Source organism: Mercenaria mercenaria, chromosome 15 (assembly GCF_021730395.1).
Source record: "Mercenaria mercenaria strain notata chromosome 15, MADL_Memer_1, whole genome shotgun sequence".
Classification (NCBI taxonomy): domain Eukaryota; kingdom Metazoa; phylum Mollusca; class Bivalvia; order Venerida; family Veneridae; genus Mercenaria; species Mercenaria mercenaria.
In genome coordinates this window covers 24,934,923-24,961,317 of record NC_069375.1, presented here as the reverse complement: position 1 = coordinate 24,961,317, position 26,395 = coordinate 24,934,923, and the positions used below count along the sequence as shown (strand labels likewise).

At 35.5% G+C, this 26,395-nt stretch overlaps 2 protein-coding genes across 24 annotated transcripts in view; one reads left to right on the top strand and one right to left on the bottom strand.

The window, feature by feature from the left end:
• The window catches only part of LOC123549118 (endophilin-B1-like), a 57,284-nt gene extending 37,420 nt beyond the window's left edge, over positions 1 to 19,864 (bottom strand). For all 4 annotated transcript variants that reach the window (XM_053524799.1, XM_053524800.1, XM_045336956.2 and 1 more), the window contains exons 1-3: positions 19,719 to 19,864; positions 11,664 to 11,805; positions 4,184 to 4,312 (exon numbers count right to left, since the gene is read on the bottom strand). In XM_053524799.1, coding sequence (XP_053380774.1) covers positions 4,184 to 4,312; positions 11,664 to 11,805; positions 19,719 to 19,796 — 349 coding nt within the window. In that variant the 5' untranslated portion in view covers positions 19,797 to 19,864. The remainder of the gene's footprint in view (positions 1 to 4,183; positions 4,313 to 11,663; positions 11,806 to 19,718) is intronic.
• A 136-nt stretch (positions 19,865 to 20,000) lies between these two features.
• LOC123549036 (uncharacterized) overlaps positions 20,001 to 26,395 on the top strand; it is a 35,194-nt gene continuing 28,799 nt past the window's right edge. For 17 of the 20 annotated variants that reach the window (XM_045336942.2, XM_045336925.2, XM_045336884.2 and 14 more), the window contains exons 1-2: positions 20,001 to 20,137; positions 25,221 to 25,376. In XM_045336942.2, the coding sequence (XP_045192877.2) occupies positions 25,235 to 25,376 (142 nt within the window). In that variant the 5' untranslated portion in view covers positions 20,001 to 20,137; positions 25,221 to 25,234. Of the gene's footprint in view, positions 20,138 to 23,534; positions 23,672 to 25,220; positions 25,377 to 26,395 lie in introns of all 20 variants that reach the window. The other 3 variants (XM_053524795.1, XM_045336818.2, XM_053524796.1) reach the window with 3 other exon arrangements.

Genomic DNA, 26,395 nt, shown 5'->3' with positions numbered 1-26,395 from the left:
GACTCAAAAAACTAAATCAATATCGCCATCATCCTATAAACCATAACCCGCTAATTCACATTACTTCAATGTTCATATATGGGCCATTGTCTGATTATACGTTTTGCTGGGTTTTATATTCACATACAATATATTTCTGATACATATACAGTCAAACCTGCCTTAGAGGACACTTGCCTTTTTGCCTTAAGCTGAGCTACTTGCTTTAAGCAGTCAACCAAAACACAAAGATTTTCCTGAAATTTTTTTGAAGGGGGACAACATGACCCCTTCATGTTTAGCTTTACGAGTCCTTTTCAATTTTAGGGGTTCATTTTTATAGTTATTATTTGTTGTCTAAAATGGAGGAGAGAAATCAATGTAAATAAGTGTTAATACACTAACACAGCCAATGGTTTACCATATGGAGTGATCTTGAAGTGAAACAGATTGTTAGTCTACATAGTGAAGTAGTACAGACCAGTTTACAATATATACAGACCATGAAATGAATCTAATATAAATTTGACTTCAGCTGCAGTCCACGTTCAGGTGCTACAACCAGTGCTTACTAAGGTATGAAAATTCAGATCTCTGAAATGTGTCATCAATGATACATTCAGAATTAGTGTCATAACTTAGGTCATATAGGTGACTTTTCTAGCTTTTTATGGTGGAGAAAGACCCCAGATGACCCTCCAGGCACTGTATCTGGTATGGCCTAGCACCTGGATAAAACCATCAACCTGTCCTAATACAGCTTTAATCTCACATTAAAAATTTTACACCCAAAGTAAGGTAAGAGCCCACATTGGTGTGGGGCTATTAATTTGAAGTTAAGAGACCTTAATCACTGGGTCAACAAGGTCTCTTCAAAATGTGTTTCAACCCTGAAGATAACTTCCAAAATTGTCTTTTTGTTCCATGTTCAGCTTGCCTTAAGTAGCCATCTGCCTTAAGCAACCAGACTGTGTTGCTGGCATTGAGAATCAATATAATTACAGGTTAATAACTATAATACAAAAATAAAATTTCAATGTTTATTGATTTAACTATATTTGCCAAAGCTTGTATATAAGTTTTTTTTCCGATTCAATCTACAATCTTGCTGAAAAAGTACTGCTCCTTTATCTCAAACTACTTTTTTTGTCAAACAAAAGAACTATTTTCTTGTAAAATAACTGAAACTGTGTAAATGGTACATGACACCACAATTATGAAAATCTGGTAAAAAAAATCACAACATAACATCAATGCACCCGCATTCCATCTTTTAAGTTTTGAAGACAGTAAATTACCTCCCTAAACACTAGGATTAGGTATATCATCAGAATGAAAGTTAGTTTTATTGATTTAATTACCAATTCTGTTGGTTACAGATCAGATTTCAATTTCAGTCTACAATGCAGCCAAGCAAACATACAGATTTAAATTCACTCTAGGGGATTTCCAATGCATTTTTACTGACAAAACTTTCTTTTCCAGTACACAATAATACTTCTAATGGCCATTTCTAGAGAAAATACTCTATACACATCCCCACTTAAAGGTCCAATACTAAGGAAAGTGAACATTTTAATTTCTTTTAAAAAGCACAGAAACTATTTCATTTTATTGGAAAATGAAAGTTGGTATGTAGAAATTCGAAATAAATCACAGTATATGTACAATTATTTTTCTATGAAGTATGAAGAAAGTTAAAAAGACCTGGGGGGTCATTCTGTCGATTCATTGAAATTTCAACATAATACACATACATTTCTTTGAGTTCCAAAGACCTTCTGTAAATTTTGACCTGCCAATCTTCATTATTTAGTGTCTTGCAGAAGTCTATGCACTGGCTATGAAAAAAAATTGCCTACTCACTTTCCCTTAGTAATGGACCTTTAAATGGAAAATGGGAACCAAGTCACTTAACACAGAGTTGTGCAACAATAATTTTTAACAGAAGATGTAAAATTGTAACAGTGTCAAGTGGCAGTGCTGGCATGGGGAGGTCAAAATGCATTTTATAAAGCAACATGCTTTGTATCACATGGAATCTTTGCACCTATAGCATGACAGCAGTAACAGATGTCAATGAAAATTATCATTTAAACTGACTTATAAGTGAAAATATTGGATAAAGGATCTTCTCATGTATGCAGTATAATTCTTCCTTATAATTCTCAGTGAAAGTGAATGTAAACCAGGATGAAGGAAGCACCACTCAATATACATGATTATACATAAAAGTCTTAAGCTGTGCTACATGCTTATGTTATCAACATTGTTGTTACAATTTTGGTTTGCCATAATATTATATTCTCTACTTTTAAATTCAGCTCAATTTTGTATGGCACTGTTCAATTACATACAGATGTACATAACTACACCCCGCTGACTGTCAATACCAACAGACATTTGTATGAATATGAACTGAAACATTAAATTCAAGTGCCATGCAGCTTACAAAGACTGTGCGCTTAATTAAAATATTTTCAAATACATTTGTATTTATATTTCTAGTGTTTTGTAATTTTTGCAATGTAATGTGTAGATAGTAAGTATGTAACGCTTAAAGACCTGCTTGGCCTCCAGTCCTACCTTTTAACCTTAAATTGTCACAGAAAAAGCATGAAAATCCTGACTATGAACTGTTACCTATTGTAATCATGGGTTGCATACACACAATAGAATTTGAATAGCCACTGAGCAGGGCTTTAAAGTAAAGTTCTTCATTGAGATGAGACTCATATTTTTTCCCTCGGCCTAACAAAAAACATATAGATTTCTAAAATTATAACTGTAAAGTACTAAAATTTCAGACAGAAAATAACATAATGCAAGAGGGCATTGATTGCCCTAGATTGTACACCTTAGTTTCACATCTTGGGCAAAATGGTAAAATAAACATGTATAATGGCAGAATATAACAAAGAAAATTTATATATAGTGTAAAATCATTTAACTTCCCGGGTAAACATTTTTTGTGGTTTTGCCTAAAACGGCTATTTCCTTAGCATATGAATCCGTAGATTTCTGCTTATCAAAATAAAGGAATTGGAACTTGGTCCTTGGGATTTAATTTTCTAAGGTTGATGCAAGCTTGAAATCCACAAAAATAAGTTCCCTGCAAAAGTTAATGATTTTGCAGTAATACTGATATTGCAACAGACATCATGTATCGACATTTTCTTAGAAATTATGGGAAGCAGCATAATATTTATTCTAGCGGACTATCATTACCAATATATCTTAGACAATACCGAAAGCTTGGGGATTTCTCATGAATGAAACACAAATATAAGCCAGCTATTACAAGCCCCTTGAGACATTATTACGGCTAATCAATATATACAAAAGCAGTGTGAAATCTTTATTTATATTCATGGGCTGAATAGGAAAACGTTACCTACATGCATCGTCGGGGTGACTGGCAATGTTAAAGATAGTGCAGACGCTAATACATAAGTATGCATGTATATCTATAGTATATCTATACATATAGACAGGAAGATATAAACATCCCCACCCAAAATATATGCGTCTGCTGCAACATTTTTTCTCCATGATTTATTGCAAATGCTTTTCTTGCACATTTTAAACATAAAAGGAAATTTTGCTTCAGAGAGACAGTCCAGAAATAAGAAATATTGCTCTTCAATGAAATAAAGTACTCCCACACAGTATATGTGTCTGCTCACACATTTTCTAAAACTGCCTGCAAATTTTAAACAGCATACTAGCACAAAAACTACAACAAACAATAACATATATATATGAAATAGACAACAAATATCTCAGTTATTAGTTTCTTGCTTTGTTAATATGTTAATGTTTTAACACTACATGACACCAAAGCTTAAGGAAGAATATGGTGCCCAAAGTCCATCATCCAAAGCATAAAAGGAAAACATATAGGACAATGTATATCTAATTTCTAGGATATTAAGTGAATAAATAAATTTTGTTACACAAAAACAACTTCCTACTTGTACAAAGTTTTGTTTTCAATACTGGGACAGTGAAAATTGTTAAAATCAGCACACTTTCAAAGATTTCAATGGGAAATACCATAAAAGCACTAATTGTTGTCAATGTCTGTTACAGCAGTAATATAACAAGTAGTATTCAAAAATGTGCTAATATATGAGTTATGAATGTTTTGACATTCACTGGATCATATCAGACTAGCTTGAAAAGCAAACATTTTCAAACTCACCATAAGCTGTTCCTGGACCAAACTCATTCCCAGCATCCACCATAACTCCCCCTAGTGACTCGTAGACATTGTTACGATCCCGCTTTCGCTTGTCAAGTTTTTCATAAAACATCTCTTCCATACGTATATCTGAAAAGAGAAACACACAAAACAAGAGATTACTTTTAGTAAAAGCACATTTCTCCCCATACAATTTCATTTAAATGGAAAGGTAAATTGATATCAAGCCAAAGCACAAACACATTTTAACATTTTCTTTTCTGTTTGGTGACACAAGGTTGACGTGCGATTACCAAAAAAATGTACATACAACATTAAAAAAACCCAAAAAAACTGAATAAGTCTGAAAGACAGCTATATTCCTCGCCGCTGTTATGGATAATGAAAGGGTTGTTGGTATTGGGTGGAAGCATTGATGTTGATGAGTATATTGTAGTCCATGTAATATGACAACATCATTAATTTGAAAACCCTTTAAGGGGTTTAGGAAATATAGAACGGACACAAAATGGAAGGCTCCAACCTTTGACTTTGAGTTCTGACCTTGACCTTGCGCAAACATGGCTAACTCTGAGTTCTTCACATCGTCTTGATGAGGTTATCATTTGACCCAAGTTTCATGTAAATCCTTCAAGGGGTATAGGAGATACAGAGTTCAAACCTTTGACCTTAAGCTGACCTAGCTGACTCATGAGTTCTGCACATTGTCTTGATGAGGTGATCATTTGACCCAAGTTTCATGAAAGCCCTTTAAGGGGTTTAGGAGATACAGAGTGGACACAAAACGGAAGGCTCAAACCCTTGACCTTGAGTTGTGACCTTGACCTTGAGCCGACATGGCTGACACGAGTTCTGCACATCGTCTTGATGAGGTGGTCATTTTACCCAAGTTTCATGAAAATCCTTCAAGGGGTTTAGGAGATACAGAAAGGACACGAGTCCATTCCTATAAGCCCCACCACTTGTGTCGGGGATTTAAAAAAAATCGCTAAACCAAACAATTGTTTGTGCACAAAAAAAAAGAAAAGTAAAAAGAAGACATAATTATCATCTATTTCCCACAACATATTATCTTGTGGCAACAACATATTATCCCATGGCCACAACATATAATCTTGTGATCATGACACATAACATCTCATGGCAATTATGCCTGTGGGATTAATCAACCCACATAAGAGCAGAACCAGAAAGTTTACCTGGATTGTCTGTTATGGCCCCTGCATTACTTAAAATTATGTGGACGGTGTTCGCTCTCTGACTAGAACAGTTCTATTCCAATGTTCACCAAAATTGGTCACACTATTTATGTGCATAAAATCTCATCTCAGTTCCATAACCAGACTGATAGTCTCAGTCACTCTTGAGTTATGGCTTGAGTTACTTAAACTTGCAAAAGATGACACTGTCCGCTCAACAACTTGAGTACTTCTTATCCAATGTCCATTAAACATAGTCAGAATGTTTTATAATTGGCATATTATCTGTTGCGTGTCTGGTCCAAAACTCTGCTATTAATCAAGGGATTTGGAAATTTCTCGGCACGAATGTCACCCATAATGAGATGATGTGTCATGCATAAGACCCAGACCCCTGGTCACACATAACAGTGCCATTAATCAAGGGATTTCAAAATCATTTGGCACAAATGTTTCCTATAATGACCTGTCACATGCAAGATTCAGGTCCCTGTCACAAAGGTCAAGGTCATTTTTAGAGGTCAAAGATAATAATTCATTTATTAGGCTGGTCAATAACTTTACCTTGCAAGGTTGGATATTTAAGAAACTAAGTACAAACAGTCACCATAACAAATTGATTTGTGCAGGCAAGACCTAGATCACTAGCTCAAGTTCAAGGTCACACTTGGAGATAAACTGTAAAGAGGATGCAATTTAAAGGGACTTACTTTCAGATCAACATCAATTTTATTTCTTTAAAAAGATAGCTCTTGATATAAGATTATAGAAAACCACCATTGTTTATAAGGTACATCTTAATATGTCTGTTACAAAGTACAGATAAAGTCATTCTATTTCATATCAAATTTCAATAGTGTGACTAACGTTTTCACGAGTTTTCCACATATTTTATTGACTAACAATGCAGTTTAATGAGTCACTTCAAAATTTCTTTCTAACTTACCATTACTATTACCAGAAGTCTTTACTAAATATAATAAAACAAGGAGCTGCGTTCAATAAACGCTTGATGCCCCCGGTGGCATCCTTGTCGATACAAAGTAACATAAGTCCAAAACGAGGTCAAGGTTAAACTGAGGTCAGGTGATGTTTGAAGATGAGGAATGGTCACAGGTTACATCTGTATTAGTATCAATTCATTCTTGTAAGTGGTATTAATGCTAGACGAAACGGTCCCATTTGGTTAACCAAGAGATGGCCCATATAAAGCAACCTAAGTCGAAAATGAGGTCAAGGTCAAGGTCAAAATGAGGTCAGGTGATGTTTGAAGATGAAGAATGGTCACAGGTTACATCTGTATTAGTATCAATTCATTCTTGTAAGCGGTATTGATGCTAGACGAAATGGTCCCATTTGGTTAACCAGGAGATGGCCCATATAAAGCAACCTAAGTCCGAAATGAGGTCAAGGTCAAGGTCAAACTGAGGTCAGGTGATGTCTGAAGATGAGGAATGGTCACAGGTTACATCTGCATTAGTATCAAGTCATTCTAGTAAGGGGTATTGATGCTAGACGAAATGGTCCCATTTGGTTAACCTTGTACGGACGGACGGACAGGACGATCACTATATGCCTCCCGCATCAGTAGATGCCGGGGGCATAAAAATTAAAATAGTGCCCAAGGTTCGAAGTGTTACAATATGACATCACAGATTTCATTTATCCAAGTTTTGACATCAGGTTGAACAATTGACTGGTCAAAAACAGAAACTACGGACTGGCAATAACAATTATAGTCAATGACAAGAGTCAGGTAATAATTTATATAAGAGGAATCTGCTTAAATATGTCAGATGAATCTATATGAGTGTCTAACTTAACTTAATAACTTAGATAAGTTAAATAAACTACATGTTTGAGACTTCAAATGTGGATTTTTACAAGTACATTTTGAACATGACTGTGTAGCTATTGTGTGAAAATTATAATGTTCAAAATTCTGACACCTTAGTCTCTTACTGAAATGAAAAAAGAAATCCTACATTTACCTATATGCATATAAAATCACAACCCCTCTATTGCCCAGCCAAGCTACTGATTGGCAGTCTTGGGCTCCATCTATTGTGCTACCCACGCAGGCTGAACTATATGTACAGGTAATTACTAAACTAGTAATAACCCTTTTCCATGTCTTTTCTCATATTTCTTCTTTGTTGGCAAATTTATATGCTTGATATTTCCTTAATGCTGGTAAGAATTATATTTACCAGTAAGGTGTATGTTTAATTATGCACCAAATGAACAGGTAACAGATGGCCGATACATTAAATATTCTCAAGAACTACTTGTAACCATAGTCCAATAATTGGTTTCTAAGTCCATATTCAATGCAGTTGAACATGTTGAAAGACATTAATCAGTCTTTTTATTGTATGTTTTACCATTACATCCCTTGTCATTAATGTTGATGGTTGTGTCCATCCCATAACAGCATATAAAAATCTTTTGAACAGATTCTTGAGCTGTCACCACCACAGTCAAACCCGTGCTAGTGAGACCATCTGACTCCAAAGATTGTTAATTTCATGCCTGATATCAAAATTTGCACTGTATATCTTAATAAGTAAAAACAGATCACCTTCAATAATGACCACTTTTTGACGCCTGAAAGGGTGGTCTCTGCAGTCAGCTCTGACTGTATTAAAAAATATTATCAAAACAAAATACTAGTTTACAACTTTACATATAAAACTTTACCAAAACATTCTAAGTACAGTGTTGAATCTGTCTTAGTGGCTACCAGCATTAAGAAGCCATCTGCCTAAAGCAGCCAGTCAGCTAAATTCCAAAACTGAACTTTCTATTGTAATTTAAACCACCTGTCTCAAGAAACTGCAAAGTGTTGCTGTCTTTGCTGGCTGTTTAATATAGGGTTGAATATATATTCATTAAAAGAGTAAGTTAAGAATGCTTCACATTGAGCTGCATGGTATCATGTTTTGTAGGGTGATTTCATATTACGGTGCATCGCAACAAGTTTTTCAATGCATCGTTCCATGTTTAAATGGATGGAATGAAGTTTTGTATTAAATGGTCTCAAAATGCAATGTGTTGAATGCAAATATATTGGACGGGATGGAATTTTAGACTAGATGGCGTTGAAATGCACTGCACTGACTGTTTATGAATGGATATATTTACTAATTTTGGCGGTAACTGCCACCCATAGTATATGATACAAAAGAGGTCTAAAAGTTTTGTTTTCACATCTCATTTTCATCAAAATAAAAATATATATAAAGCAAGGAATTTAACTTTGATGCCTGCTGCAATCACAGAAACAGTTCACTGGAATCCATTTAAATATCTAAAGATATTAAAAAGAATATATTTCAGATGGACAACAGCCAATGCAAAATTTACTAAACACCTCCCTTCAGGGGCATACTGTTGTAAATTTAAAATGGAAGTTAAAGTTGGTGAACCTGGTTTTGTGTTTTGTTTGTTTGTTTTGGGTTTAACGCCGTTTTTCAACAGTATTTCAGTCATGTAACGGCGGGCAGTTAACCTAACCAGTGTTCCTGGATTCTGTACCAGTACAAACCTGTTCTCCGCAAGTAACTGCCAACTTCCCCACATGAATCAGAGGTGGACGACTAATGATTTCAGACACAAGGTAAGGTGGTGGCCAGGTGTATGTACACAACATCACATGTTTATAATAAATGTTCATGGAAAAGAATGAAAGAAGTTTAATGAAATTCTTCCAATTGGTTGGTTTGTTATGTACAGATCTGTGGATTTTTAAACAATTAAAGGGCAATAACTATATGGAAAATTGACCAATCGAAAAAAAAACTTGAAGGGCACGTCGCAGTATCTTGGTTCATGTCTGTTTCAAGTTTGATGAAATTCTACCTGCTAGTTACTGAGAAATGGCTGCAGACGGACATTTTTCATTAAATCAAGGGCAATAACTCTGACGGAAATTGACCTTTCAAAAAAAAAACTTGACGGGCATCAGCTTAGTATCTTGGTTCATGTCTTTTTCAAATTTGATGAAATTCTACCTGTTAGTTACTGAGAAATGGCTGCAGACGGACATTTTTTATTAAATCAAGGGCAATAACTCTGAGGGAAATTGACCAATCAAAAAAAAAACTTGACGGGCATCATCGCAGTATGTTGGTTCATGTTTACTTCAAGTTTCATGAAATTCTACCAAGTAGTTACTGAGAAATGGCTGCGGACGGACGGACAGACAACGCCATTTCAATACCCCCCTCCCGATTTCATCGGCGGGGGATAATAACAAGAGGACCATGATGGTCCTGAATCGCTCACCTCTTCCCACATGACCCAGTTTTGAGTATGACATCGTTTTTTCTATTATCTGACATAGTGACCTAGTTTTTGAGCTCATGTGACCCAGTTTTGAACTTGACCTAGATATTATCAAGATAACAATTCTGACCAATTTTCATGAAGATCCACTGAAAAATATGGTCTCTAGAGAGGTCACAAGGTTTTTCTATTATTTGACCTATTGACCTAGTTTTCGAAGGTATGTGACCCTGTTTTGAACTTTACCTAGATATCATCAAGGTGAACATTCTCACTAATTTTCATGAAGATCTCATGAAAAATATGGCCTCTAGCGAGGTCACAACGTTTTTCTATTTTTATACATACTGGCCTAGTTTTTGACCGCATGTGACCCACTTTTGAAACTGACCTAGATATGATCAAGGTGAACATTCAGGTCAATTTTCATGAAGATCCATTGAAAAATATGGTCTCTAGAGAGGTCAAAAGATTTTAATAATTTTAGACCTACTGACCTAGTTTTTGACCACAGTTGACCCAGTTTCAAACTTGACCTAGATATCATCAAGATGAACATTCAGACCAACTTTCATACAGATCCCATGAAAAGTATGGCCTCTAGAGAGGTCACAAGGTTTTTTTATTTTTTGACCTACTGACCTAGTTTTTTAAGGCACGTGACCCAGTTTCAAACTTGACCTAGATATCATCAAGGTGTACATTCTGACCAATTTTCATGGAGATCCATTCACAAGGATGGCCTCTAGAGAGGTCACAAGGTTTTTCTATTTTTAGACCTACTGACCTAGTTTTTGACCGCACATGACCCTGTTTCGAACTTGACCTAGATATCATCAAGATGAACATTCAGACCAATTTTCATACAGATCCCATGAAAAATATGGCCTCTAGAGAGGTCACAAGGTTTTTCTATTATTTGACCTACTGACCTAGTTTTTGATGGCATGTGACCCACTTTTGAACTTGACCTAGATATCACCAAGATGAACATTCAGACCAACTTTCATACAGATCCCATGAAAAATATGGCCTCTAGAGAGGTCACAAGGTTTTTCTATTATTTGACCTACTGACCTAGTTTTTGATGGCACGTGACCCAGTTTCGAACTTGACCTAGATATCATCAAGGTGAACGTTCTGACCAATTTTCATGAAGATCTTGTGAAATATATGGCCTCTAGAGAGGTCACAAGGTTTTTCTATTTTTAGACCTACTGACCTAGTTTTTGATGGCACTTGACCCAGTTACGAACTTGACCTAGATATCATCAAGATGAACATTCTGACCAACTTTCATACAGATCCCATGAAAAATATGGCCTTTAGAGAGGTCACAAGGTTTTTCTATTATTTGACCTATTGACCTAGTTTTTGATGGCACGTGACCCAGTTTCGAACTTGACCTAGATATCATCAAGGTGAACGTTCTGACCAATTTTCATGAAGATCTTGTGAAATATATGGCCTCTAGAGAGGTCACAAGGTTTTTCTATTTTTAGACCTACTGGCCTAGTTTTGACGGCACGTGACCCAGTTTCGAACTTGACCTAGATATCATGAAGGTGAACATTCTGACCAATTTTCATGAAGATCTTGTGAAATATATGGCCTCTAGAGAGGTCACAAGGTTTTTCTATTTTTAGACCTACTGACCTAGTTTTTGATGGCACGTGACCCAGTTTCGAACTTGACCTAGATATCATGAAGGTGAACATTCTGACCAACTTTCATAAAGATCCCATGAAAAATGTGACCTCTAGAGTGGTCACAAGCAAAAGTTTACGGACGCACGCACGCACGCACGGCCGGAGGCACGGACGGACGACGGACGACGGACACCGCGCGATCACAAAAGCTCACCTTGTCACTTTGTGACAGGTGAGCTAAAAATAGCAATATTGAAAATATACAGAAGACGAATGTGAATGGGTCATCCTCAGATCTTTGTTTAGAAGATCAAGTACTTTAGTCAGACTGGATAAAACCCCTACTTGGATTTGGCTGTAGCAGTGCCTCTGTCTGTTTTAGAGTCCTGTCTGTCCATATTCGGGTCTTTTCTGATCGATTGAGAAGATTCTCAAAATGTGCATCCAGTTCTGTCTTCTCTGCTGAACCAAGCTTCTCTTCTGTGAACTGAAATACAAGTAGGCAAAATGACATAAAAACTCTCTGTTTTTTCAGCATGCTTTAGAAACTGTGTTAAAAGGAAGCTAAACCCTACCTACAGTTCTTGGCATTCACCTACCTATCCAAATTGCAATTTTGTGAAATGACAATTTCTGACAGAGTTGATTTGGATACAGGTAGCTGGCTGTAATGACCCATTCAATTTACATTTACCCTGCTAAATTTCTATAATGAACTTGCCCATATTTTAATTTGGACAGAACCAATAACTGTTAAAAGGGGTGCTTACCAAAAAAATACAGACTGAATGGCAAACAGCGCAGATCTTGATCAGACTGCATGGATGTGCAGGCTGATCATGATCTACACTGGTAGGAAAGGCAGAATCAATCGTGCCAGCATGATAAGGGTTAAACTAAACAGGGTGGGCACATTATCTGGGTCTGATATATAGTTCCGTGAGCCTACAGAGTGAAAACGTCTTTCTAGAAAGAAGCTACAAATACAAATTGGCATTAAATATGAATTTTTGAAGTCTGCATTTTTCAAAAAGTCATATCATATTTTTTTTCAGCAAGTGAAAGCTGAACTACAACTGAAATATTCTTATCAAATTTTCTCATCAAACTTATAAATAGTAGCATTAACCCTTATCACGCTGGACACGATTCTGCCTTTGCTACCAGTGTATATCATGATCAGCCTGCACATCCGTGCAGTCTGACTATGATCTGCACTGTTTGCCATTCTGTCAGTATCTTTTCGGTTAGCATGCCTTTTAACAGTTACTGGTATTGTCCAAATTGAAAGATGGATAAGTTCATTTTAGAAATTCAGCAGGGTAAGGGTTGTTTAACTTCGTCCTACACAAAACAGATATTGGAAACTTTGCACTTTTCTGTCATAACAGCTTGATTGGGTTATACGGTACATGACATGTCTCTTTTCTGTTTAAAAGATATCCAGCACTTACCTAAAGCATCTGCTGTCAAGAATGTATATGTAAAGGACCCATTCTGGAGCATTTTCATTCATCTGATAACTTGACAAAAATTTTGTTTTAGTGTAAGGCCCAAACAGAACTGCTGCCAACGAACATAATTTTTTTGTAAAATAATTTCAAAATCAGACAAGGGGTTTCTGTGGAGAATATTTGTAAAGATTTTCCTTCTGGTTGCAATAGGAACCAGAATTTCACACTGATGACACAAGCTTGAAGGAATATGAAAGGGAGCCATCAAAAAAACATTCCTTTGAAGTCAAATTGAAATTGGTTTGGTGGTTTAGAAGGATATGTTCCTTGAAAAATCTTAATCATACAGGAAATCCATATATAATCTATAGTTAATGTTTCTATGTACATGTACATATTAAATACTTTTCAACATATGAACATTTTTAACCAACAGATCTTTTTCTACCTGTATATTCATAATCATGAATCGTTTGAATGTCTACCAGTAAAACTTGTAAAACAAGCAAATTCTGTGAATTCTTATCTCATTCTCACACCAAATAAAATGTTTTGTGAATGAGGGGACTATATTTCAGAAGATATTTAGTTTCAAGATATACACAGGTTATGTACAAAAGGACTGTGCAACTGTTTGTTGGTTCATTTTTTACAAACTCAAGGGGAAAAGTTCTGCCCTATATTGATCTATATTTGTATTACGTTTCATGAAGATCCATCACTGGGTTACTTTATGTGGGAATCTATGGATTGTAAAATAATCAAAAGGCAGTAACTCTAGTTAATTAAGTGATCCTAGCGAAACTGTGCATGCATTAACACCCTACAGTGATCTACATTTGTGTAAAGTTTCATGAAGATCCATTCACAGGTTACTTAGATACAGTCAAAAATCCCTATATTTTACCAAAATCAAGGGGAAAACTCTGCAGGGGATAATGAAGTAACTGAGCAAAGGTCATGTGCTAATTAGTCATTATGGGAGGTTTGGTGATTTGAATTAAAATAAAAGTAATGGAATGACTCTTGAAAGAAAACAATTGAAATAAGCATTTGCAGAGAAATGACTAAGATTACTGTACATTATCAGTTTTCCTGTTGAATAAACAGTACTTCAATTCTTTATTTATAATAGTAAGATACATGCACTGACTAATACAGTTTCATGTAGAATAGAAGCTCGAGCATCCTTAGATGCTAAGCATTGTCGCTTCATCGGCCCATTTTTTTTTTTGTAATCTATTTTCCCATTTGGCATTTATCAGTTATTGTTTTTATAAGATTTTTGGCATATCCTTACAGTAATTCTATTCCATTTTGACAAAATATTGGTATGTACATTCTGACAGATATTAATTTTATATTATCATTATTTACATTTAAAAATACCAAATTTGTAAAAATTTAAAAACATAATTCCCTAGCATCATAAAAGCAGGGTAGAGTTATGTTTCTTGATGTACAGCGTCCGCTTATGATGGTGAAAAACTGTTGCCAGTTTTAAAGCAATAGCTTTGATAGTTTATGAGAAAAAGTTGACTTAAACATAATACTCAACCAAAAAAACTGATTTTCTAAGTCCAAAAGGGGCAATAATTATTGCAAAAAGCAGGATATTATGTTTCTTGCTGAACAGGGTCAGCTTATGATGGTGAACAAGTTTTGCAAGTTTCAAAGCAATAGCTTTGATAGTTTAAGAGAAAAAGTTGACCCAAACATAAAACTTAACCAAGAAATCTGATATTTTCTAAGTCCAAAAGGGGCCATAAATTTTGCAAAAAAGCAGGATGGAGTTATGTTTCTTGCTGTACAGGGTCAGCTTATGATGGTGAACAAGTGTTGCAAGTTTTAAAGCAATAGCTTTGATAGTTTAGGAGAAAAGTTTACCTAAACATAAAACTTAACCAAGAAATCTGATATTTTCTAAGTACAAAAGGGGCCCATAAATCTTGCAAAAAGCAGGATGGAGTTATGTTTCTTGCTGTACAGGGTCAGCTTATGATGGTGAACAAGTGTTCCAAGTTTCAAAGCAATAGCATTAATAGTTTAGGAGAAAAACTGACCTAAACATAAAACTTAACCAGACAACGCTGACGCAGACGCCGATCAAGTGATGACAATAACATCATTTTTTTTCAAAAAATCAGATGAGCTAAAAAGGAACACAATTCTTTAGCACAGTCTTCTCACTCTATAGTGTCATATTTACTGCAATTTACTGGTAGGGGCTATATCACCTTGCTATGAATTTTAACTGGCCTGACCTGTGTGTATTCAGCCTAGATTTGGAACTGTTGAGTGTTGGTGCTTCAATTATACTTGTAGGGAGTGTATTCCATGTGTCAACAACCCTATGACTGAATGCATTTTTTCTTGTGTTTACTTTGGCTCTAGGCTTGAATAGTTTTTGTGTGTTCCCCGTTGTACTAGTATTAGTTCTGACAGTGAGCAGGTAAGTGGAAGTTTTATCAAGTCCATGCCTAAGTTTGTATACTTCAATGACATAATGCTCTAGTTCTCCTATATTCTAACGTTGGCAAACCAAGTCGGATTAACCTGTTGCTGTACTCCAGTTCTTGAAGTTCATGAAGCATCCTTGTGGCTCTCCTCTGCAAATTTTCGATGGCGACTGCATCTTTCTTGTATTTTGGGGTCCATATAACAGATGCATATTCCAAATGTGGATGTACAAGTGACTTGTATAATTGTAAAAACATTTCTTTGTTCATGTAGTGTTATTTCTAAAGCGACGCAGTGGGGCACCTCTCCCTGCCCTTTTAGACTGCCGCCACGCTGCCCCTAAAATGTTCCCTTTTGCCTTTGTTCTACTACTAAGTCCTGCCTCTTTACCTGTCATATATCTATGAAATGAAATCCTGTCGAGTCGGACATGCCTTGCGATTTTGGCCCAGTAGATTACATCATGGCGCATGCACACAGGTAACAGATGGAAGGGCCCTCCAGTTTTTCTTATCTATTATGAATAATTTTGGTTTTGGTAAAAAATCATTTTCCACTGTTTTGTGAGAAGTATGCAGTACAATGTATATATGGAATAAAAGACATAAAATATACGTCGAAAATGCAACCACTTCCTTTTAAAACAGCACCCTGCCTCTTTTAGACAGCACCCTGCCCTTTTTGAGCTCTAGAAATAACAGTAGTTCATGTACGTAAATTTTTAATTATCAGTCCAAGATTCCTATTTGCAATATTAACTTTAAATAGTACTTATATGTTTGCTAAAGGTCAGTTTATCATCCAATATTACCCCTAGGTTTTTTTCTTCAGTTATTTGCATGATCTTGTTTATTCTGTTTTCAGTACATTTAATGTATTGCAATATTCTGTACTAGGTTTATTTCCTAATCTATGTGCATCATTTTGCATGTGTTGATGTCAAAGATCATTTGCCACTTACTTGCCCACTCGCAGGCATCAAAAACATTATCCTGCAGTTTTTCTTCATCTTCGTGACCTTTTACGACAGAGTATAACTTAATGTCATCTGCGAAGAGTTTTAGTGCACAATTTAGAGCATCTGGTAAGTCATTGATGAAGATTAGGAACATGACAGGTCCTACCTACCTTTTGTCTTCTGGGGACACTCCATAGCCCTTTAGCTAAAATAAGCCCCCTTGAAATATGTCATAAAACTGTTCTCCACCTCCGTTCTAGTCTAAACCTTATATACTTGAGAAACATCCTATTGTTTAGATATCCAGTACTTATCCCGTTTTGATTTGAATGAAGTTATAGTGTCACTGTTGACTAATTCCTTTGGTAAGTTATTCCATACTGTTATAGTGCGATGTCCAAAGGAGTTAACCGTAATGATTTTTTGGCGTTTGGTTTGTAGAGTTTCAAATTATGACCTCTTGTACCTTTATTTCCAGCAAAACTGAAGAAAGTGTTCATGTTTACATCATCTATCTTGTGTATTATTTTAAATACCTGGATCATATCAAATCTATTTCTATGATAGTCTAAAGAAGGAAGATTTAACTCCTTTAACCTCTCACAATAAGAAAGATGTCTAATTTCAGGAACTAGTGCTGTTGCCCGTCTTTGTAGATTTTCAACCAGCTGTTTACATTTTTCGTAACTGGATAATACACTAGGTTACCATAATCAATATGGGAGCGAACTAATGCCTTATACAATGTCAAAAACATTGATTCATCCATGTACGTAAATTTCCTTTTCATAAGACCAAGTATTTTATTCCCTTTATTCACTAAACTACTTACATGTTGCTCGAAGTTCAGTTTACTAGTAAACAATACTCCCGAGTTATCTCTTGTCAGCTTATGCTCTTCTCCAGTTGCATCAGGCATAGTATCAGTCATTTCGGATTTTTTCATTTCCGTATGAAAGAACTTGTCCTAATACACTACCTTGTGGGACACCACTGGTAACATTTTGCCATGAGGAAGTTACACTATTGATTTTGACCCTCTGTAGCCTATTGCTCAAGAAGTCCTCGATCCATTTGTAAATGTTACCCCTTATTCTGATACTCCAGATTTTCTTTAATAGTCTTTTATGTGGAACTTTGTCAAATGCAGCCTTGAAACCTGTTCCAATTTGGAATGAATCATGTGGAAACAACATGATATCACTGTTGTTTCCTTGTCACTGAAGGATAAAACAATTGCTTTATCCTTCAATGACAAGGAACTATTCAGAGAATTTTCATCTCTCTGTATTGTTTTAAAGTTTAACAAAATCATATTTATATTGTGTGTGTCAGTTGGGTGTAAACTGAATGTGTCAAAGCACACATTTTCAGACTACTGCTTACATGAAACAATCATTTTTTGTTTTCAGACTACTGCTTACTTGAAACAATCATTTTTTGTATCAAATGAATTTCATTACATTTCTTTTCTCTGGATGCACTTGTATAAATATTTGATGTATTTATATCAGGATACACGTTGTTTTTGTGTGTATGAATGTCTGCAGGAGAGACTGTATTTGATACTCCCCAAAATTAATGATATGATTCCTAAAAATAAATTATTGCATAATTTACATGCAATTCAATACATTCAAAGTTACCGAAAAATTCAAAAGATTTGTTTATTTTAATTTTAACGCCATTTTTCAATGTTCAGTATTTCAGTTATGTAAAGGCAGGCAGTTAACCTAATTAGTGTTCCTGGATTCTGTACCAGTATAAACCTGTTCTATGCAACTTTAATACTGCCAACTTCCCCAGAGGTGGAGGATGAATGGTATCAGACACAATGTCAGGACGAATGGTATCAGACACAATGTCTTTTATCAAATTGTCATAGAGAACATACACCCAGCCTGGGGATCAAACTCATGACCACACGATCCGCAGATCTGCACTCTCCCTGTGGGCCAGGGGTTCCACTAGACCTGAAAACCCAAGAGTCCCAGGACCCTTGGGCCCAAATTTTGAAGGGTCCTTTTCCAAAATACAGGAGTCCTGTCCCAACACGTCCATATAATTGACTATATTTTTTTTAGTAATACATAGATCTTTACCTAAGAAAAACAATAAACCCAAGATCATGTTACAGCATAATAAAAATGTCAGTTTCAGGTCATATATTGTAAACTAATATTTATCAAAATTCATGTTATTTTGATTAGGTTTTTCTTCTATGTTTCATTTAATTTTTAATAACAGAACAGTGCTATAACACTCTATAAAAATGTATCCAAAATGTACTATCCGGATACTGGTACACTTTCGGAATGTCACCGGAAAGTAGTTTTTGCTCAGTTTACTTGGCAAACTAAGCTGAATCAGAGATAGTTCCTCAAATAATTATGTTACTTATCATTAAAAACTGCAATGAAAGTCAGTTTTTTTCAAGGAATTTTGGAAATATGCATATGACATCGGGTGTAATTAGACTAACGGACATTCTAATCTTATTTTTGCTTTCAAAATTCATCAAAATTTGTGAAGTTTCTTGTTGAAATTACGATCACTAAGCAATGGTCTAATTTAAGGTTTGCGTGAAAAAATCTTGCAGGGCACTTTTCACATGCTCGGTAATCAGCTGCTTACGATAATTTAATAATTGGCGCCTTTTTTGACTGTCCACAGGATCAATACGCTTCATCAATTAATTTCAACACTTCACTGATTCTTGTTACCTATGTGCACTCGCCGTGACGTAACTTGCTGATAAAAAAAATCAGCGAGGCATGTCTACAGGAGAAAGGGCGGGATTTAGCAGAAGATCAAAGGCAGGAGGGCATGACCGCGAGCATTTATTTTGGAATACACATGTCTATCGTGGAAATAGTTTTACTGAAGGAAATGAATGATAAGAGAAAGGATTATCAAAGGAAAATGCCTCCCGGTCCCGAAGGACGCACAGGCAAGTATCATGCCGGGTCCTTTGAGGGTCTTTTGAAAATCTCCCGGGTCCGGACCCGGGGTCCCGGGTCAAATGGAACCCCTGCTGTGGGCAGGTTGAATTCTGCACTCTCCTTGCGGGCGGGCTTAAATTCAAAAGAGAGTTATACGTGCAACAATAAAATATTCTGTTTTGACAGCATTTTCAAAAATGTGCAATGCCTTGTTAATATATAATTTTTCTCCCATTATTACAATACCCAAATACCCTGTGAAAGGTGCACTTTTTATGCAAGAAATACAGGAAAATTAATAATTAGAAGAATTGAATCATTCAGATTTTATTTTAAGTGTAGTTTAATATATGTTACTGGACGGGACCTACGGACTGTGTGTTTGGAGTACCCATTACCAGACCCTAGAAAGTGCCTTTTCATTAAGCATAATGTTAATGGAAATATAGAATTCAACATGCCAAAGAAATCAATGAAAAATATTTTTCTGATTAGGTCATGAATTAAAATAAATTTTCCAAGTCATTCAAATATGTCATGCTTAGCTTTTTCTTAATTTTACAACGAATATTATTTCCAACAATACCTGAACAGCTCTGTTAAAAACTGTCCCTGCTGTACCAGCAAACCGCTTTAATTTTCCACCGAAATTATTTGCATCCATTTTGTGTTGATTTGCAATTCACTTCCGCATTGCTACGGAGTAAATGATTATAATGTGTTACAAGTTTTAATAAAATTTAAAACGAGAAGAAATTGCGATAATAACATATCATGTTTTTAAATGATATCCCAAAAAGATTACAATCTCTTCTAGTTGTAAATTTATACATGAATTATTTACTGCAGTACTACAAGTTGCCAAGATTTTGTTTCAAAATGGCCGACAGAGTGTTATTGAAATTTCCTACATGAAAAAAGAAGATTAATACGTCAATCTCATGAAGTTTTAGAAAATTTAAACACATGCAAAGTAAAATTGAGTTAAAAAAGAAACAAACTAAGGTTGGTTTGTATTCTTGGTTATTTCAGTAATGCATGATTTTTATGGTAACAAGTCAAAATACAAAACGTCCCCTAGTCAAAACACCACCTAGTCAAAACACCCCCCATTTGGTTTAGAATATGTCCCCCTTTTGCTGTACATGATTAGCGTTTACCGTGTTTACATGCCAATATGCGCAAGTGATAAAACCAATAACTTTACATGACTGTACTGTGATTTATCCGCCATTATTTTGGTCCTTCGAAGTTTTGACGGTTAGATTGCCCATCACAAATATATAACAATCTGACTTTCGAATTATTTTGACTAACCCCTCACAAGGACACAGACTTTGACGTGCGTCAACTGTCAAAGAGAGAAAAGAATGAAGCATAAAAGAAAGAGTAGGGATATTTAGTTCTGGATACCATAACTTAACTGACAAAGTACACATGTAAGGGATATGGGCCTGTTACTAAGTTGGTCTGGTCTGACCCGTATGGTTACATTTGCATTTTTACACAGGAAAGGTATAAATCCCCAGAGCTCCAGACAAGATGCATATTAGTCAAAATAATGCGACGTTCAGTTTGTTTTATATTTGTGACGGACAATCTAAATGTCAAAACTTTAAAAGACCAAAATAATGGAGGATAAATCACAGTACACAGTCATGTAAAGTTATTGGTTTTATCGCTTGCGCATATTGGCATGTAGACATGGCAGGGTTTTTTTTTTACGACTGGGGAAAGGGGCCCCAGCCTGTCATTGGGGGAAGAAAATAGCGCGCGACGAGCAATTTTGGGGGAATTTTTTCACTCGGGGAGGGGGGGTGGGGAATTTACAATTATGCATATCCCTTACAGAAACAAGCCTCTGTGGCGTACATGCTGCGTATTTGCTGTGTATATGCCGCGAACACAGTAGTACGCCAGAGGAGTACATTTTACATACACCGCATGCCGCGTACATGCCGTGTACTATTTCGACGAGTACACAGCATGTACACAGGAGGTCACTAGTACACTTCAAGTACGCAGCACAGACTCTGAAAGTTTAAGGAGTACACAGCATGTACGCAGGAGGGACTTGTACAAGAAAATAGTACACTGCATGTACACCGCAGATACTTTGAAATTTTTGCAGTACACTTCATATACACGGGAAAGACTTGTACAATTTCTTTTGGCATTATACTCAGTTTTTTTTTATAAGTTAAAGTCTGGAGTAAACTTCATATAAGCGGGAGGGACTTGTTCATTTTCTTTTGGTGTTTATACTTTGAATTTTTTTAGGTAAAAGTCTGAAGTACACTTCATGCAGGAAGGAATTGTACATTTTTTTTTTTTTTTTTTTGGAAGCAAGAACTTGATTTCCGAGTAACTTTTATCTTAATAGCATAGAATAGTTCAGATTACCGGTATTCTGAACAATGAAAATTTGCCATTTACTATTTGCAATGTTCATTTGTGAAGCTTACATCTTAGTGATTTCTGAGCTGCACCTTGCATGCAGTGTAAAAATATATTCTTTTTCATTTTGAATTAATCCTGGAGCTTTCTAACTTGGATAATTGAAAAGCCTTATTTGAACTTCGTTGCATTACATTTTGTAATACATGAAATAATTACCAAGATAATGCCTCAACAGCGCCCGAATGAGAAGAATTAATAGCTCTCACTGTTATTTGAATACTCTTAAGCAAAACACCATTCTATCATGTTTTATAAAGGCTTTAATGCTCATTATGTTAACTCATTAAGGCCTCACCGGATTAAAAAGTTGTTCATTGGATTTACCGCTCATATATTTTCAGAACGTTTTTGGCTAATTGCGCTCGCCCCATTGGAAAAAATCAATCCAAAATTTTTTGGCGCGCTACTTTTTACGGACGTAAAAGTGTATAAATGCTTATATAATTCCAGTCCTAGATTGTTCTCAGATGGATTTTAATCAAAATAGATACATACTACGCACATATCGTCTATAATAAATCATAACACTTATATTTAGTTGCATTAAAGTTGTTTCCCCTTGATGCAGTTACGCCATTTTCTTCAAATGTTTACTAAATTACATGCTACAAAAATTTGATTTATTTCATTGAAAAGTGGATGAAGAAAAGCATACTAATTTATTTGATAACATCAATCTACATTATTTTGGTAAGGGTAAATACTTATTGATGCATGTCACTTATCTTTTTTCTGTTTTTTTCTGTCCAAATGATCAGCATTTGCATACAAAAGTTGGTGGGGTAAGGAATTTACATTAGCACAGGAGTACACAGCATGTACGCCACAGGACTCGAGTCAGGAGTACACAGCATGTACGCCGCAGGAGTACACAGCATGTACGCCGCAGGGGTAGTACACCGCAGGCTCATTTGCATGTGAAAAGTGTATGTGCCGCGTACATGCTGTGTACTATTTCCCGCATACTAAATTCCTCCAGCGTACATCCTGTGTACTATGTAGTCCACAGCATGTACGCAGCAAGTAGTACGCGGCAGAGCTCATTTGCATGTCAAAAGTGTACTACAAACGTACTATCGGTGTATGTGCGGTGTATATCCTGCGTACTATCTAAAGCCCTTGATTTCAGTACACATCATGTACGCATCATATACGCTGTATGTACACAGCAAGAGTACGCAGCAGGCCTTTTTCTTCTGTAAGGGATTAATAAACACTTTAAACTATGTTTTTATTACATATTCCTGCAACTTTTAGCAACTGTACACACTTACAAAGTGTGTCGTAATATGAGACATATACTTACGTCTTTTGCCGATGAAAAAAGAAGTCTTTTTTAACATTCCATGTTTACCCCCGAAAATGACTCCGAATTTTTAGTATTTTAGTTTTTTTACGCTTGGTATCGGAACCGATGATGACAGAGCTGTCCACAAGCCCCGGCGGCCGGCGATTTCGCCAGCTACTGAAGGATGTACCGCCAGCTACTTCTCTCAAACTGAACAAGAAAATGAACTTCAAAATATAAAATAATAACCCGAAATTAATTGTCAAATAAAAACATAAACAAACCGTTACCATTACGGGCCTACCATTACTTTATACATGTGTATTCGAACAGTTAAACTACGTTATTTTTGTATGCTGACGTCATATGGTTGTTGGTTTCCCAAGTTAGTGAATTGCGTATGATCTTAGTGCATCTAATTTTTAATCAGTCTCACCACGTGACGAGCACTGACGAATAGTTCAGCAATATTCATGAGCAGGCACCTGTGGGTTTTCCCGCTTTCATCCAGTGCATACTTACGCAATCTTTGCAAAATTAAATAGCAAATAACTAAGTAGAAAAGATTAATTAATTTATAGTCATGTTAGTTTCCATTCAGCCTGTTCTGATTTTAACTATCAAAAATCTCCCTTGCTTTGTTTACGATTTCAGAGGGGGGAATTTCAGACGTAGGAGAATTTCGGACTGCGGTAGGGGAAATCCTTGGCTGTGGGGGAAATCCTCGGCTGGGGGACGAGACCGATATTCGGCTGCTGCTAAAGAATAAAAAAAAACCCTGCACGGTAAAGGTAAATCGTGTACAGTACATTCATAGGTTTAAATCAGAAAATTCGTAATTTTGGATATTATTTGGAAATTTTTACATAAATCAATGAGGAATTGAATCCCCTTTCGATACATGTAAGTTTTAGGACGGTAGCATGCATTTCCACTCCGTCCATGAACAGGCTCAATCAAACCGAGCCTGCAACATTTTCGTTTTTGTCGTGTTGAGCGACCTGTGAAGTTTCTACTTTTCTATTTTATTTGAATTTATGGCCAATTTGTGAAATAAGCATCGGCAGCAATGAAAATTTTATCGGAAATTGCTTCAGCTATTTTGGTCTTTCGAGTGTTCGATGCGAGTGGGGATATTGCATATACGAAAAAAATATCTCAATATTTCCTAGGATCACGTCAAATTAGTTGGACTAGATGCATATTTGCGTAAATACACAAAAATATATGCAGAAAAACAATTAATTAAAGAATATAATAAAATTATTAGCATACAGAAAAGCAAAGAAGTATTATTTTACTCACCAATCAATGATTCATATATCACAAAGTAAAAATCTACACATTCTATAAGTTGAATACATTATTGTGCTCATAGACTGGCTCTTTTGGAAACATTTCCATCATGCTGACTGCTATTATCCATGTATAGTGAAATATTCCATAATTCAAGTTGGTCATTTAGGGCATTTTTCATTAAGGTTTAGCAGTATATCACAAAACAACAGATTTTTTTAGCGAATGAACAGCAGCTTGCCACACAACTTATCTGTCCAATACATGTTTTACTGTTCTGTCCCACGGAGTTGGATACTTAAAATATTCTAAATGAGTTGTCCCCCTTTAAATAAGAATGCCATTTGTAAAGAAATAAATGTAAATAATTGTCAAAACGATGTTTTACCTAGTTATGTAAAGTTTAAACACTCGCACGATGTTGCAAATGCATCAAAACGAAGACATGTAACAGCTTTTTAAAAATGGTGAGTTTTTAAAGGCGCTGGACTGTCCAGAAGTGTGGCCCCTTCAGGTAGTCCCTTTCCGGAATTCAATACATATATGAATAAGTTGACAATGGTTTTGTACAATAATATAAATGTTTTATATGCTGTTATATTTTCATGTAAAACAATGCTTTCTTTCTATGATTTGATGACGTTTGAACTTTTTTCTCCAAAGCATGGACCTATACCTTAAATATTGTAAACCAGTCTTTGATACAATTTTCACTTTCATAAAAAAATTGTATTGTGTGGATGGAGAAAGTGAATGCAGTTAGTTCAAACTAATATGCTACTTGGGTATTTGGCCTCGCTTATGGATGGTAGCGAATGTGTTATGACAGTGGTGCAATTGTTTTTCTTAAAAAAGCAGTTGTCATATGTACAAAAGCATTCAAGCTAAATTTAATGGGGCAGAAGTTAAGTCATTAAGCAAAAGAAAAGCAAAATAGGCAATTTCCTGACTTATAATTCATTTTAGTTGTGCTTAGAAATAAGTTCTGTATTTTATTTGAATTTGATAAATGGTAGTTGTCTGTCAATATGATTTATTTTTCAGTCAGATAGATCAACATGGCTCTTAAGTTGCAAGTAGATGAGACAAACTGTGGCCCCTTGTGCCAACATCCATCATGCTGGCAGTCAAACGTAAGGCAAGAAAAAGGCTTTCCAAAGCTGAGGGCGAGACCACGAACACCACCAGATATAGAACTTGGTAAGAACCCTCTTTTTATTTGCATCAAGTCTACAATAATTTTACTTCAATAGAATGTCAGCAATCAGTGTCATGTGGACAGCATTGAATTCATTTGCAAGTACAAGAAATTGTGTTGTGTTTAAAATTAAAAGTCCAGTTTTTAAACAGTACTTAAGTAAGTATTTTTGCCTTCTTCTTCTTCAAAATAAATTGCACTTGTGGCACATGCAAGCCTGCCTATAAAAACCACTCATAGAAAATGAAAAGGATTGTGTTTGTTATCAGGTGGTTGACTATATTAGGTAAATATGGGGTTGATCCAGAAATAATGTCACTTCATCCATTGCACATTTATTCATGGTTGTATCATTATAGAAATTAGATAAAGGTGTAAGCTAAGCCTAATTCAATTTTGATTACATGGATAAATATTATTTTCTTTGGTTGTTTTGTTTTGAATATAAAGAACTTCAAATTTCACCCCTGAGACAACATTTTGCCACAGCATAAATAGTGTGTTGTTTTCATAAACAACATAAAACAAACAAACAAAGACTATCACCAATTGACACCAAAGCAACACACCTACTCTTGAAATTATAATGAAGTGTAGTTACACCTTTTAGCAGTGAATTGGTTAAACAGCTTAGCAACCAATGGCACTATAAATTCATCTATGGTGGCATCCTTGGAGATTAAGTTCATTATGAAGTGCTAAGAATTGTTGTTACTTATCGACACAGATATCAATTTCAACATCAGTAATGTCACCGACATGCGGAGATCTTTGTTACCATGTTTTCTGTGCGTGTCGATATTTCGATAAGTAAGCAACAATTTTTTATGATATTTTCTAAAACTGTTTTAAACAGATTAAGGTACTTGGGTAGGAATTTTTGCTTTTCATTATACATATTTTTATGACTCCAGTGACATTACTTTTGGATCAACCCTAGTATGTTCTGTATGTCAGTGAAGAGTAATAGAAAATAGTAAACTTTTTGAGGCAGATTTAATCTGTTTTTGTCTTAACTTGG